The sequence below is a fragment of the Scomber japonicus genome, chromosome 9 (assembly GCF_027409825.1).
Source record: "Scomber japonicus isolate fScoJap1 chromosome 9, fScoJap1.pri, whole genome shotgun sequence".
Lineage (NCBI taxonomy): Eukaryota > Metazoa > Chordata > Actinopteri > Scombriformes > Scombridae > Scomber > Scomber japonicus.
The window spans coordinates 16,698,449-16,713,188 of record NC_070586.1 but is presented as its reverse complement, the minus strand read 5'-3'; the positions used below and the strand labels follow the sequence as shown (position 1 = coordinate 16,713,188).

General features: G+C 39.9%; 1 protein-coding gene across 2 annotated transcripts; it reads right to left on the bottom strand.

The window, feature by feature from the left end:
* Nucleotides 1-301: 301 nt before the first annotated feature.
* rnf165b (ring finger protein 165b) lies at nucleotides 302-14,118 on the bottom strand. 2 transcript variants are annotated; one of them, XM_053325748.1, is made up of 8 exons: nucleotides 13,919-14,118; nucleotides 9,626-9,959; nucleotides 9,341-9,472; nucleotides 6,846-6,975; nucleotides 6,557-6,661; nucleotides 6,072-6,167; nucleotides 4,600-4,703; nucleotides 302-1,947 (listed from the first exon to the last, which is right to left on the bottom strand). In XM_053325748.1, exons 1-8 carry the CDS (start codon nucleotides 13,977-13,979, stop codon nucleotides 1,830-1,832), a joined length of 1,080 nt encoding a protein of 359 aa, XP_053181723.1. In that variant the 5' UTR covers nucleotides 13,980-14,118; the 3' UTR covers nucleotides 302-1,829. The 2 variants fall into 2 exon arrangements, 1 of the variants encoding a protein (XP_053181723.1); XR_008321795.1 differs by lacking the exons at nucleotides 302-1,947; nucleotides 4,600-4,703; nucleotides 6,072-6,167; ... (2 more) ...; nucleotides 9,341-9,472; nucleotides 9,626-9,959 and adding an exon at nucleotides 11,175-12,928.
* Nucleotides 14,119-14,740: the final 622 nt, after the last annotated feature.

The window sequence follows — 14,740 nt, the reverse complement described above, 5'->3', positions numbered from 1 at the left end:
GGAAAAAAATTAAATTAAATTACAAGTAAAATGAAAAAAAAAAACAACAACAAAAAAAACAAAAAAACAAATGGCTGAAAAAAGACAATTGAAATAAAAATTTAAAAATTAATGTTAAGAACAATTGTTTGGTATTTTTCAAATGGATGGCTTTTTCTCCCTTTCACCCTCCTTCAAGTGAACTACGCCGACATGTTTCATGCATGATATAGAGAAAACGGCTTCTATCACTGAACATATCACAGTTGTTCTAGTAATACCATACACTACTACCATGGGGGAGGTGGGGGGTGAGGGGGTAGGGGGTGGGGGGGGCAATCATACACATTCTAGCACATATCACAGGCAAACTAGTTTTGTATTTTCCCTGTAACACCGGACAGTCTTTTATCAACTTAGATTGAAATGTAAAGGAGCCGATACACAACGGAGGCGATTCACTGTATATAGAAATCACATGTGCTTGTTCGATAGGCAATAAGGTTCTGGTAAAAGGTAATACAAATGTCAGATTTTACGCACTCCAATGGCAAGACTCAGGCACTGCATCCTCAAGCCCATGCCGGCCTCTCATGATCATGCCATGAGCGAGGCCACAGAGAGGAGTTGCTGTTAGACACAGACCCGCTAGCAGCTCTTTGAATCCTAACATTAGGAGAGAAAATGCTACACTGGTCTGAGATCGGTGTCTAAGGGCAACTTTGGTCTATTCGGGATGAGTGGGGAGGAGGTGTAAAGAAGGGAGATGGGAGGGGGGAGGGGGGGTTTGTTTAGTTTTTTTTCTTGGTGCATTCTTGTCCTCCTCTATGAATGAGTGGGATCATCGGAGTCATAGTATACGGTTCACATGCACAGACACAGTCCCTGTTTCTACTGCTCCACAATAACAACACAGCCCAAGCCTGCCATACAGCATGCACATCTCAGGCCTCTGCTCTAGATTATAGAGGCCCGACTACGACACTACACAGATCACGGGAAGCCATGCCTGCAGTTAGCGGGTTTAGCATCAACTCTGATGGCATCTACTAACTGTAAATCCAAAACCATGTTAGACAAGAACGAGGGGTTTTTGGCCTTTTTACACACAAACTAGCTCTCTCCTCATCGCCTATCTATGGAGATTTAACACGCTGATAATTGTCACTGTTAGAGCTGTATTCACCCTCTCTGTAGGTTTATTTTTCACAAACATATTTCTCAAAGCGAAAAGGCTTTTGCTTGCTACACAACACTGTTACTCTGTAAATACTTATTCAGTACTATACTCCATTACACCACAAGCGTTCAGCTACAAGGGTTCACACCAAACAACCTCATGCTAATCATTTGATAATGTTCTGTACAGATGTGCTGAGGGCTTGGGCAGAGTGCAGCTTAAAGGATTTTTCACAGGCCTGGGAAGGGGTTTAGATATAGTGGCAGAGAAATGGCCTTAATACGCCACACAAGCTGGGGAGGTTGGTAGTCAGAGTGTCCTCTCTTGGTAGCTTTATGTAGAAATGTGCACAGTCGGACAGGATCGTGTGAAGCCTCAGCACATCTGTTCATACGTGTCCGCTCCTACCTTTTACATCCAGTAAGTCCATTCAACCAACCTTCAGTCCAGCCACCTATCTACGCCTCAACCCCATCCCTTGCTGTGTTGTAGGTGAGTGTGCTTTGTTGATCCCTCTGTCACAGCTGTCTCAGAAGGCAGGCTCATTGAGTGATGCAGAGGGGAAGAGGGGTGTTTGGCAGAGCTCCCCCCTCCCCACCAGAGAGAGAGGAGGGGGAGGCGATGGAGAATCACGAGATCGGATCCAAGCTGCAGGAGTTGACAGCAGCTATCAACTGTCGGGGGTCAGCTGGGTCTCAATGTCCACTCTGCATATGGGGCATTTCCTGCTGGTAGCCAGCCACTGGTCCACGCACGCCTGGTGGAAGAGGTGCATGCAGGGTAATCTCCTAAAGAGACAAAAGAGGCGGGGTCAGAATTTAAAATGAATGTAGTACAAATATATCAGTCAGTTAATTAACATTTTATGTACCTCCAAAATAGGGCTGGATTAAAAAAAAGGATTTTCCCATTTTAATCAATCTTCATTTAAATAATCCGATATTGATTCATAAAGTCCAGGGATTTATCTTTTAATGTACCACCTCCTGTGGATGCATGAAGTTTTAACCCCATTAATGTTACATGGCCAGCCTTTGACTTTTCACACAATGAAATCTGGCCACTTGAGAGACTAGTGAACCTCAGTTGAAATAAAAAACATGGTGGGAGGTGCTGCAGGGCTCTCTACAGCTTGTTAACTTTACCAGTCAACATTTGATGGCAGATTAGGATTTAAAAAACTCAGTGTTGGCAGCATATTTCATGCAGCGTGGTGAGGAGTGAGTCCGGAGCAGCAACAGAAGTCACTGACATCACCAGCTGATCAGTAAATGTCTTCAACATTAAAACACCAGACATTAAACTAAGCTAGTATTTGTAGTTTAATTATTTACATCGATCTCTGGCTGCTCAAAAGTATGTTTAGTCCTCTTCCTGAAAGTATTTTATCAATTTATTGTTCATTTGATTTAATTTTAACTTTTTGTACCGATTTTTCAATGTAAGATACTGAAAGCCTCCATCTTCATAAAGGTTGGTGAATTGTAAAATACCAAAGATACTTAGTACAGAAGAAGAAGAAGGAGGAGGAGGAGGAGAAGAAGAAGAAGAAGAAGAAGAAGAAGAAGAAGAAGAAGAAGAAGAAGAAGAAGAAGAAGAAGAAGAAGAAGAAGAAGAAGAAGAAGAAGAAGAAGAAGAAGAAGAAGAAGAAGAAGAAGAAGAAGAAGAAGAAGAAGAAGAAGAAGAAGAAGAAGTCTGATATGTTGTATATTATAAATAAATCACAATGTTGTCATTAAATCAAACAAAAAAGGAAACTTCTAACAGTTGGATGTAACAGCTGAAGTTAAAGGCCTTCAAACATCTCCATGTATGTGACTTACAGGCCTGTCGTGTCCAGTATCCAGATTGTGTCTAGAATAGATCCAGTCCAGTCTGTCTGAGGTTCACATTCGACATCAGAATGCGTCTCAAGTGACCTCGTGATCACATTTCACTTCACAACTCACATTTGATTTTATTTGTGAAGTAGGGCTAGGCGCTATGGACAATATCAAATATCACAATATTTTTAAATACCTCAACGTTTATATTGTTATAATATTAATATAGTCTTGATAAACAATCATCAGTATTTTAGATTTAATGACTAAGTGGGTAAAGGCAAATAATAGTACAGCTAGAACAGTCTGGTAACATCAGATAATTACATCACCATAATGTAGCCTTTAAAACCAGAACCTTATGCCATATCATGATATTATGATAGCCCGAATCTAAGACCATATCTAGTCTCATATACCAATATGAATATAATAGTGATATATTGCTCAGCCCTACTGTGTGTAATTGTTGTGCATTAATATTCTGTCCTTTAGGAACATAAAACTTTTTATGACAGGAGTCCTTCATCACCTCTGAAAGGGTATATTGTAGGTATTTCTACAATTATTTATTTACAGCTGTCCATTTATAATCACAACTATTATTGGCCAAGATGCATTTCAGTGCCGCCATGTGTGAGCACAACCAAATGCATGTTTTCTTAAGCTGACACTCAAAAGCCTGAATAATAATAACCTTTATTTTTTTTAAAGCACTTATCAAAACCAGAGACAAAAGTGCTTTACAAGGACAAAATGAAAAAGCAAAAACATGCAGACAAACTTTCCAAAAGCACGTATATGAATGCTTGGATGAATTGAGAATCTATGTATTCCCACTGTAACCACTGTATCTTACAGGCTTTGAATAGTATAAAGATAAAGTATGACAGCATACCTCTGAGATTTTGGGTGTGCTGTAAGCATAACCAAACTCTAAATGCATCTCTGATCCATTTTCTTATAACCAGACAATCCCAACTCTTAACAACCTTAAGTTTCAACTACTTTGTTAATTAGTCCTTTTTTTCCAGAGACTGAGATAAAATGCTCTGTCACTTTGCCAGTTAGACAGATCACAACACTGGACACGCATCATGAGATTTTCTGAAATGCTAATGTTGCCTTTGGGGAGTATTTTCAAGAAAATCCTGTGATAGGATTTTCAAACCTGATGCTTTGAACTTATGTGGCAGAACCAATTTAGGGTTAGAAACTGCTTAGACTCGGGATTAAGTGCATCTACTCTGAAGGGCTATATAAAGTATGCAATGTGAAGTGGTATCCCTGAGGTCTAATTAGCAGGTAGTGTCGTCTTAGGAGACACACAAGACCGTCAGAGTAAAGATTGGTCTCATCATCATGTCAAATCCATTGCATTGTAGAGGCTGGCTGCAAAAACAAATACTATAAGTAAATGAGACATTCCATAATATCCATCCAAAAGCTCACCAAGATAGAAACATAGAGGTAGACCCAGCAGTCACCAACAGATTTACCAAAATAATCCAGACCCAGGAGACAAAAACACATTAAAAAAACACAATTACATTCACATGTGCACAACAAGCATTTTCCCCTTTGAAAAAAAAAGAAAAAGCCAAACATGACTTGTACCTGACATCCTCTCCGTCCTCCAGCATTGACAGACAGATGGTGCACTTCTCATCAGTGTCCAGCTCCTCGTCATCCAGACACATCTTCAGGTCCTGGGGTATTCTCTGTAGAGAGCACAATGCCGAAAACTGACTTTAATTATTAAAAGTGAGTCGTGCTGCTGCGTGTTATGTTTACGCCACGGGTGCCTCTGAGTCAGCCCAGACAAGAAAAAGAAGAAAAAAAAAAGTCACCTAATACCGCTTCTCAGAAAGAAAGAAAAATAAGATGGAGAAGACTGAATTACTTCTCACTCACTCTGTGCCAAATGATCTGACACTCTTTCCCTGAGTATTGGGGTCATATTCAGTATAGACAGTTTTTAAAATTCATTCCACGCACATATCTGCAGACAGCCGGATGAGTCATCCCTCGCCTTGAATTGTGCACACTGCAGACTTGTCTCACTAATCTGCCAATGAAAATTAGTTTGACCTTTGAACTGCTGCAAGAGTCGTGATCCCCCCTACCCCACACACACATTCTACCCTCTTTGATCCTCACGACCCTTTTCTATTCCATTCTTTCACATCTAGTGCAACTTTTTTCTTGCCCAATGCTCTGTTTGTACCAGACAGAGGTGGAGAGTAACCAAGTAGATTTACTTATGTACAATTTTCATGTGCTTGCGTTACATTTGAGTATTTCCATTTTATGCTCCACTACATTTATTTGACATTTTTAGTTACTTTTCAGATGAAGATTTGACACAATGGATAATGTAACAAACTTTTAAAATACAAGACATAGTTGAAGATTATACCAAAGCTTTTTGTCTTTTAATGTCATAAAAAAGAAGTGTGTAGTCAGGGTCACAATTCAAATGCATATCAGTTGTTAACAGCTCCACCAAATCATCAGTCATTTTTCCCTCTAAACTTCTCACATGGTTTCATTCCAATATTTCACTAAAAACAAAGATTAGAGAAAAGGTCCAAAAACTAGATTAGTTTTTTCTTCTTTTCACTCCCATTAATCATCTCACAACTCCTCAGATTTATCTGACTCTTTAGAGGGGCCTGACCCATAGTTTGGGAACCACTGGACTAGGTAGCTGTACTTAAAGTAGTCCAAACTAGCTCTACCTCCAACAGATACAACAAAAACATGCTGCTTACACACTGATGCTTCACTATTAATAATCTAATCATGTCAAATACAAATAAATAAATAATATATGGGGATGAAATTAGTATTTTTATTCATTTCTTTACTTATTTATTTAGTAAAAATCTGCTGCTAACACTTATCTACTTTTGCACAAATCGTTTTTTTCATGCAGGACTTTTATTTGTAATATTGGTACATAGCTGTATTGGTACTTTTACTGATGTTTAAAGAATGTCAGTATTTCCTACACCAAAGGCACAAGACCACATCAAAACATCTATCATGTACTGTAGCCAGCAGGTAGAAAAAGCCTCCAGTCTTACCTTTTTATACTTATGGGGGAAAGTGAATCTCTCTATGGTGGTTTGGACTGCTCCACGGTTTACACTGCCCAATCTGTCCTCCAGCTGCAGAAGCTCCTATAAAGGAAGCAACATATGAACATGTCTCAGGTGAATCTGAGAAAAAGGGGTTTCTGTAATTAAAAAAAAAAAAAGATTCAAATGCAGAAATCAAGGAAGTGTGCAATACTTTGATATAAAACAATAAAACAGGTATAAAACAATAAAACAGGTGCCTCGAGGAGCAAGAAAGAGCCTCTCACAAAACAATTGCATCGTTCAAATGAAAACAAATGTCATGAGATTAAAGGCAGCTGGGCCATTTGAGGCATCTGGAGGCGGGGAGTAATTGGAAATAAGAAAATCAGTTACACACTCGAGCCTGTCCAGAGCATTGGTCACAGAGAAACAATGATAAATGAGTGTGGATTGGTGTGTCTGCTGAGGAGAGAAGTAGTGACACTAACCTCGTAGCTCTCTCTAACAGCGGACGCGTGGCGGGAGGGGTTGAGACTCTGCAGAGCCAGCAAGTGCAGCTGGGGATATGGGTAGTTTCTGATCTCATGGACAACCTGGGACATGACAGATAAAAAAGAAGCTAGCGTCAGCACTGTAAAGGGAAATCAGAGAAACAGAACCACAGGTCATCCCCTGTTGCTGAGATCAATCTCAGAAACTGAGAGGAGGATTGCTGGGAGTTCACAACAAGATGAGCATGATTCATTGCATGGGGGGGGGGGGGGGGGGGGGGCTCACCACTTGTGTTGAGGCATTGTTTCTTGGGAAGTGGTGCATCCTTGGAGAGGTCAAGTAGTGCTGATAGTGCTGTGGCAGCGGGTGGATGTGGTACTGGTGAGGGGGCAGTCCAGCATCTACGCTTAGATCCCTGAACACAAAGCGAATAATAAGGAGCTTAGTGGCACACAAGTCATTTTCTCACACATTTTGTTCATAGCAGTGGATTTCTACACACACAGCATTACCTGAGCCAGTGTTTCTTAACCTTTTATATCTGACATACTCCCACAGCCCTGATAGCAAACTTCATGAACAGACTGCCGTGTCCAAAATGTGTTCACTTACATTCCTTTTTTTTTTTTAAGATTTGTTTTTGGGCTTTTCTTGCCTAGTATTGCTGGTGTTTTGGCTCGGCCTCTTTTTTTTTTTTTTTTTTTGTTTTAACACTGTTTGGACAAGTTTGGACTCATTTTCGCAACTTGTTTGGACTATTCTGCTCTCATGCTAATTACATTTCACACCCTGTCAACAGCAGATGAGCAGGTGGTGTTCAGGTGTTGCAGCTGACTCATGTTGATGGAGGTGTGTTCTGTGAAGTCAGCAGGTTGTATAAATACATTCACATCGTTTTCTCATCCTATTTCTGTGTTCATTTTCCTAATAAAAACACACACACATACATAAATACTTTTATTTTTAACCAAATAACAATAGTCTATTGTTTCAAATTAGCTGGGCTACTCCACAGTCTTTTCACATACCCTCTAGTAATTGCAGAAGTACCCCCCGGTGATTGGGAATCACTAAACTCTTTTGAATTCTGGGAAGAGACACAAGACTTCCTTTGTGCAGGCACAATCGATACAAACACTCTTTTGTTCCTATATCAATCAAGCTTCTTAACAGCCAGAAATGAATGTATGTGATGGTTTTGCGTATGGAAATGAAATTGTGTATTCATGACTCCAGATAGTGTGTGGATGTATGTATGCGAGTGAATGGATCAATGAGTGTCTGTGATGGAGTGCTGGGATGTGTGACTGAACCTATATTCATGACGGAATGATTGTTTTGGTAGGTTGATATGGTGATGTGGAGAGGGTGATGGGAGGTGATGCGAATGCTTGTGGGGGGGGGGGGGTGGGGGGGGGGATGTATGGCGGTACATGCGTAGGATCGTCCAATGTCAGTTTGTGTTTGTTCCACCACTGTCTTTTTACCTGTACGTTTGTATTGCATGTTGTTTTGTTTTTTTATTGTATGTTATTTATGCAACATTTGTCCCTGTCTCCAAGATAAATTTCTCCAATAACCAATAAAGTATCCTAATCCTAATCCTAATGTAGGCTATGTGGGATGTGGAGCTGCAGTGCTGGAGTCCAGCCGGAACCCCCTCTTCACTAACATTTGGACCTGTCTTTGTCTTGTATATAGTTTGACTTATTATTATTCTATTTTTTATCTTGAGTTTTTTCCCCCTCACTTAAATTCTCATAATAGTTGCAACATTAACTCATAGAAGGGAAAAACATTGTTAGAGGAAAAACATTTATATTTCCATCATTCACTCTTCCATTTCCAGTGTCTTCATTTTTAATTTTGAATCATGTCCACTTTTCGTCTAGTTTAGCTTCTTGTAGTCTCAATTTTTCCAGCAATTACTGTCATTACTTTCATTACAAGCTAATGGCCCTGTGTCAGGGGAGCTGCTCCTTAATAGCTTTTTTACGTGCTCTAAATAGTTTATTACCCAACTGGTAATGCTTGCTCGTACACTTTCATTACAGAGATTACCAAAAAAAGGGCTGTACACCTCATATATTTATCATTTTAAACGTGGATGCAATAAAAATGAATATATCAAGAGAATTGCCTTTATAGATTTCTCTTCAACTACAGTATCTTCATGCTTTGCCAAGCATTTTCTGATAATGTAAAGCTCACTGTCCCAGTTTTCTTTGGGTGCTTTAACTTCTTTTTTTTGCCATCTATGCATTTTTTTGCTACTCTAATCATTCTCTACATTTGTTTCTATCCAGCATATCAAATAATTAACTCGTCCTTATGACCTGAAGTGTCTCAAATGTAGCTGCTGACAGAACATTAAACCTTAGGAAATACATCATGCAATAATGTTTCAACTGGCATAAGGATCCCACTGTTAATTGCTTATTTTGGTAACAAACAGGAGCTAATTTTCTCTTTTAGTTTTCAGCTTGGTCTTAAAACTTTTGATCTGGTCTTGACTTAAACTCAACTGCACCTAAAATCTAACTGAGCAGGATAAAAGGTGGCATAGTGCTGTCAAATTAAGATGTCTTATCCACATTAAGTGTGTGTGTAACATCAGCAGAGAAGTGAGTATTACATCATGTTTTATCATTCGGTGGAGTTTCTGTTGGCAATAAATCTAAATCTACATCATGACAGTCGACTGTTCCAACACATAAACAATATCTGCTATGTTTGCCTCTACATGAGTGTACACAGGTTTATAATAATATATTTCTTACCAGTCTGTGCCCTCAGCCAAGTAGCGGGGCTGCTGCACCACAGGCTGAGGAGGGACATGAAGAGGGGGAGCAAACTCATAGCCGGGCCGCAGTCTGTGGGGCTGATGTGGAACTCTCTCTGGGGTGCGTCTACTAAGACAAATAACCAAGCATTTGAATACATCCTGGGAGAAAAAAAGGGTTTGTAAAAGACATGGCCTTAAATATGATGTCACTGTGAAGAGTTTAGCTGCTCCTCATGCTTCAAGCACAAACATCTTCTCTTGTGCCGAGCTGTGTGGATACCTGGAGGGTGGCAGGATGTGTCGGTGCTGGGCCTCGAGGATCTGCTGCTGGAGGAGGTATTGCTGGTGTAATGCCTGAGGTAGGAAGGGAGGGGCGGGGATGTCCTGGAACTGGGGGGCGGGCAGGGGGTTGAGGGGCGGGTGGAGCGGAGGGCCATGCTGGTGGCCGGGAGGGGCCAGGTGGGGGTTAATGCCTGACTGTGGCTGCCCTGGGTGGGGCATGGGGAAGTCCATGGGCAGCGGGGCCTGAGGACCTAACTGGAAATGCCGGCAAGAGGTAGCATGGCTGTGCTGCTGTTGCTGTTGCTGCTGCTGTTGCCGGTTGAAATGGGATCCTGTGGAGGATAAGGAGAAGTTGTCAGGCACCTGAGGGGAGAGATTAGCTGGAATTAATTGTGGGTGAAATGTGGTGTCACTGTGTGTGATATAGCATGTTAATGAAGCCCTACCTCTTACCTATGGTGAAAAATACTTCTGTGGGGGTGGGAAAATGATGGTTACCACAAGTACCATGAAAATGATTTTTTTTTTTTTTTTTTGGATCCTGCACACAAAAGCTTTCATTTCTTTTAATTTCTTTTCCGACCTTTGATTCTGGTTTCCTGGTCTTCTGATTCACTGACAAGGGGAGCTGGATCAGAACAGATGAAGGCTGCAGCTATCAGTATATAATCTTCAACGCAGCTCAGTTCTTGTAAATTTTTGCAGCTGACAGTGGGTCACTGCACTCCAGGGAAAAACCCATTAGTACCTGACTGTCTAGAAGATATACATTAGACTGTTAAAGGTGCCAAGTTTCTATCTATATGACCTTAAAGAACAATTCCTTCCTTCTTAAAACTAAAACCAGGATATAAATTTAACATTATTCATCTGTGCTTTACTTAAAATTGACTGTGTCTTGTTTCTTGAATATACAGTACAGCTCCACTGGATCCACTCCCATTTGAGCATTCAGGAGTTGAGAGGAAATAGCTTGAATGCTTTTTTTTTTACTCTCCCTAACCACAGCTATTTGGCAACTGCAGCGAACAGGCTGCTGTCAAGACTCAACGGGGAGAAAAAAAAAGAAAAGAAGCCAGGCTTACTTGTGCTGTGGTGCAATATGTTTTTAATACAGCGCTCAGGCTTAGAAAGACCTTTTTGACTAAGAAATAGCTGGAAAAAAATTGCAATAACAAATTTAGCCTTTATTAGAAACTTTTAAAAGAAAGCCTGGCTCAGAAAGGCATGCCGAGGAGCAGGAATCAAAATGCTGTGCTCCGTTACTTCCATCTGGCACAAAAACTGTGAATTTTCCACAAGCCTAAAAGTTGGAAGTTTAGATTGTGCAGTCCGTGTAGTAGAAGATGAAAAATTACAGCACAGTTTGAGTTTAATCTGCTTCGATGGGGTAAAAGACATGACGAATTCTGATGTAAACAGCAGATTTTATTTTATTTATTTATTTAAAATATATATATCATGATGAAATAGGCAAAGTCTACATTGCATTTACTAAGGAGTACGCTTGAAAAATGCAGTGTGATTTCTTCTTCTTTTTTTCTTTTTTTTTAAAAACACCAGACAGATAAGCGGTATGACTTTCCAGCAATATTTTCAGCTTGACAACTCGTCACTGTAGCCGGGCAGACAAGAGACGACCTTGCTGCCGTAGGTCAAAGTCCAAACTGTAAGTAACGTTAGCACACTGCGTTTTCAAACGTCACCATGAATGACAGCAGATAGACTCATTCACTCAGGCCCTGTGATGGAGGAAGCGTGGAAATTGTCTATCTTTGTCACAGAGGGAGAGGAGAGGAGGAGGAGGAGGAGGAGGTGGGTGGGAGGTGGAGGGAGGGAGGAGGGAAGGGAGAAAGGGGAAGGGGGGGCAGGTAGGGACAAGGGGAGAGGGAGGACAATAAATGGAAATCAGCAAGAAGCACACTGAAGGTTAGGAAAAACACTATATTCTTTATTGAAAAATATTAGTATATGTGGAATTTGTGTTTTTTTTCTCTTTGTTTGTAATAATAGTATAAATCCATGCAACAAAAATAAACAACATAGACTGAAGGCAAGGCCCACCATGCTCCATATAGGGTTAAAAAGAACAAAAGCGGCATCCAATGAGCAGACGTGTTGGCTACAGCACATGATTCCAGTACAGCAGGGTAACATCTTTACTACAGAAAGATTACATTGGATTTTCAACTAGTCAATGTAGTAAAAAAACAAAAAACAAAAAAGTATGAATCATAAAATGTGACCATGCATTGAAAGTACTATTACCAGAACAAAAGGTAAAGAGAGACCACAACCAAACAATAAAAAGACGTTATTACTAATAGAGGATCTCTTTAGCAGTGCAGGAAAATAGGCATCCCTGTGAAATGGATAGCATTTTGGCCTTATGTTAGTGGGGGGGAGGATTGGGAAGTAATGAACCACCAGTGAGCATGTTTTGCTTGCTTATAAATGTTTTCAGTCTCTTTGCCCATTAAATGGCAAACAAACCCTGGCAATTCAGTGTGATTCGAAGCTTGAAATTTGCAAAGGGAACAAAAGGATTACACAAAAATGGAGACAAGTTATGGCAGGTTGTTGTGTTGCAGGTGCAGTGTACCTTCAGTCATTTCCAAGTGATCACATGACCCGCATTTGCTAAAAATGCTGGGTTTAACAAATAAATAATAAGGCATGCATGTGGTTCGAATTTGCATGTTTGTTTGTTTTTTTTTGTTGTTTTGTTTGTTTTTTTAACCCAATTGTAGTGTCACTTTCATCATGTACATTGCACCTTTGTGTGAAGAGAAGGAAGATGAGCCAAATTCTGGTGTTCAACAATGCAGTGCAGTATTTGGAGATCATGCAAAATGTATCCACTTTACAGGAATTTACAGCATGTTGTCTATCAAGACTGGATGGGAAGTACACAATGACATTCAACTGATATCTATAAAAAAAAAAGGAGCTAAAAATGTTTACTCAGTGCTACAGCAATTTGACAGAAAAAAAGACAAAAAAGGTGCTCTGTTCTAGGTGTTAGCTATTGGTTTGTTTGTTTTTTTTAGTCTGCTTAACATGGAAAAAGTCTATGGTTGAATACATCTTGGGAAAAGAGAGAGAGAGGGGGGGGTGCTTTTTTAATACCAATGTCGTCTTCTGATGGAAAGAGGAAATGAAGAAGGGATTCACAATACAGCTAAATGCAGAGAACAGGCAGAGGCCACGCCACACCACACAGCAGCAGATGATCATTAGCTACACAATGGGGGGGACGACAAAGATCTGATAAATGCAGAATGTAGAGCCAGCCTCCATACTATGAAAACAGGGAAATAAGAACAGAAATAAAAGCACAATGAAATCACTGATGCCACTGTTATGAAATTAATGTTACACTGGAGCTTTTTTTTGATCATGTGTTTAAACTATCCAGATCTTTCTTTTCTTTCCTTCTTTCTTTGCATTTCGGCAGCTTCAGACAAAACAGCTACTGAAGTGCCAATTTAGCCAATAAAAAAAGATTTGTGTAATTATTGTAATTTAAATGTCTCGGGTGAAGCCACAGCTCACTTGGCCAATTGGCGAAATGTATCGATTTTGCTACATTGGACGTTTGACAAGAATAGTAATTACTTTAAAAAAAAAAAAAAAAGAAATCGCGATGAGAGAGAGAGAGAGAGTAAAAAAAAAAGCGACGAGCTGTGGCAGAAAGCAGATGATCTTCAAATGACATCATCCAGACACAGATAAGCTGACTGGCTGGACAGGCTACGTCTATTTTGCGGTATTTTATAGTGCAAACACTCGGGAGGAAAAGGGAAAAACAACGCACCGTAACGTTTATAAAATTATAATACCGGACTGAATAAAACATATATAACATTATCCAGGATGACTAGCTGTGCAGGAATGTGTCTTTCACATCACGTATTTTTTAGCAGCCGCACACACGTCGCTGCATGTGAAATCCTTTGTGAGAAATGTTTCTGATCCAGGATATAGCCGGAGCCATCGAGCCAGTTAGCTTATCTCTATCGACGTAAATTTATAATACTTACAACTAATCACAACACAGCGATATACATCAATCGGTGCTTTACATAAATTGGAGTAGATACACATTAATCTAACACCACGTTTCGAGCACTTTCGCGGATAATTTAAGCGCAAACTTTAAGCTATGGCTAACGCATGCTAACCCCAAAAAAGGCTACGCTCGAGCTAGCTAGCGAACAGCTGCAGTGAATATTAAGATAAACAGGGCACATGTCTCTTTGGATCGATGTTAATATTTATAATACCGTACCTCTGTTTCTTACTGAGCCGAATACAGGAAGAACCAGATATCCGACATGCACTAACACCATCCTGGGATCCTTATCTTATGGTTCCGCTGGGTTATTTGGAGAGATAAGAGGAGGAGTAGTAGTGGCCCATGCGGATCTACATTCAGGCGGCTGGTTGTTGCTGGCTGGCTACAGGAGAAGAAAACCAAACCATACGACTAGTCTGACTCGCCTGGTTTGACAAAAGCAGACATGTCATTTGATAGCCGAGGCAAAAGAGGGCGATGTTGTGCCACCACATACCAAAAAAGCTGAAGGTGAACCCATCCACCTTAATTTTATAGTCTTTTCTCAATGTTTAAACACTGACAGTCTGCATGGTTGGAAAGGTTACATCCTTAAAAGCAACTACAAATCAAATCTGCTGTGGGTTAAGCATCATCAATAAAATAAAATGATAAAATGGCTTTGCACAATATGGTACCTTTAATAAACAATGAGTTGGTAAACCATATTTGTGTCATGCATTCTTTCATCCTTTAAAGCTTCTACAAATCAAATATTTCCTCCTGATACCTGAAAAACTAAAACTTGCGGGACATACAATGCCCTGCAAGTGTTCAAACCCCTAATACATAATTAATTTCATAATGTATAATAATAATGGTTACTTTGGAAATGTAATAGCCTATGTTATAGATCTACTAGTTAACCTATTTAAAATGTATAATAATTAACTTGCTACATTTGATTACTTTTTAATTTTCTAACTAATGTTTTCCACTGTGAGGATAAGTGTGTATCCATTAAGCCACCAAAATCAAAGTTCAGGTGTTTTTCAT

What these genes read in the sequence shown, in the direction of transcription:
- rnf165b (XM_053325748.1), bottom strand. Translation starts at nt 13,979, where the DNA reads ATGGTGTTAGTGCATGTCGGATATCTGGTTCTTCCTGTATTCGGCTCA. An exon ending in CTGTTAGAGAGAGCTACGAG is followed by an intron (nt 6,168 to 6,556) that starts GTTAGTGTCACT and finishes CTTCCTTTATAG; the next exon opens with GAGCTTCTGCAGCTGGAGGA. An exon ending in TCCCCCATAAGTATAAAAAG is followed by an intron (nt 4,704 to 6,071) that starts GTAAGACTGGAG and finishes TGCTCTCTACAG; the next exon opens with AGAATACCCCAGGACCTGAA.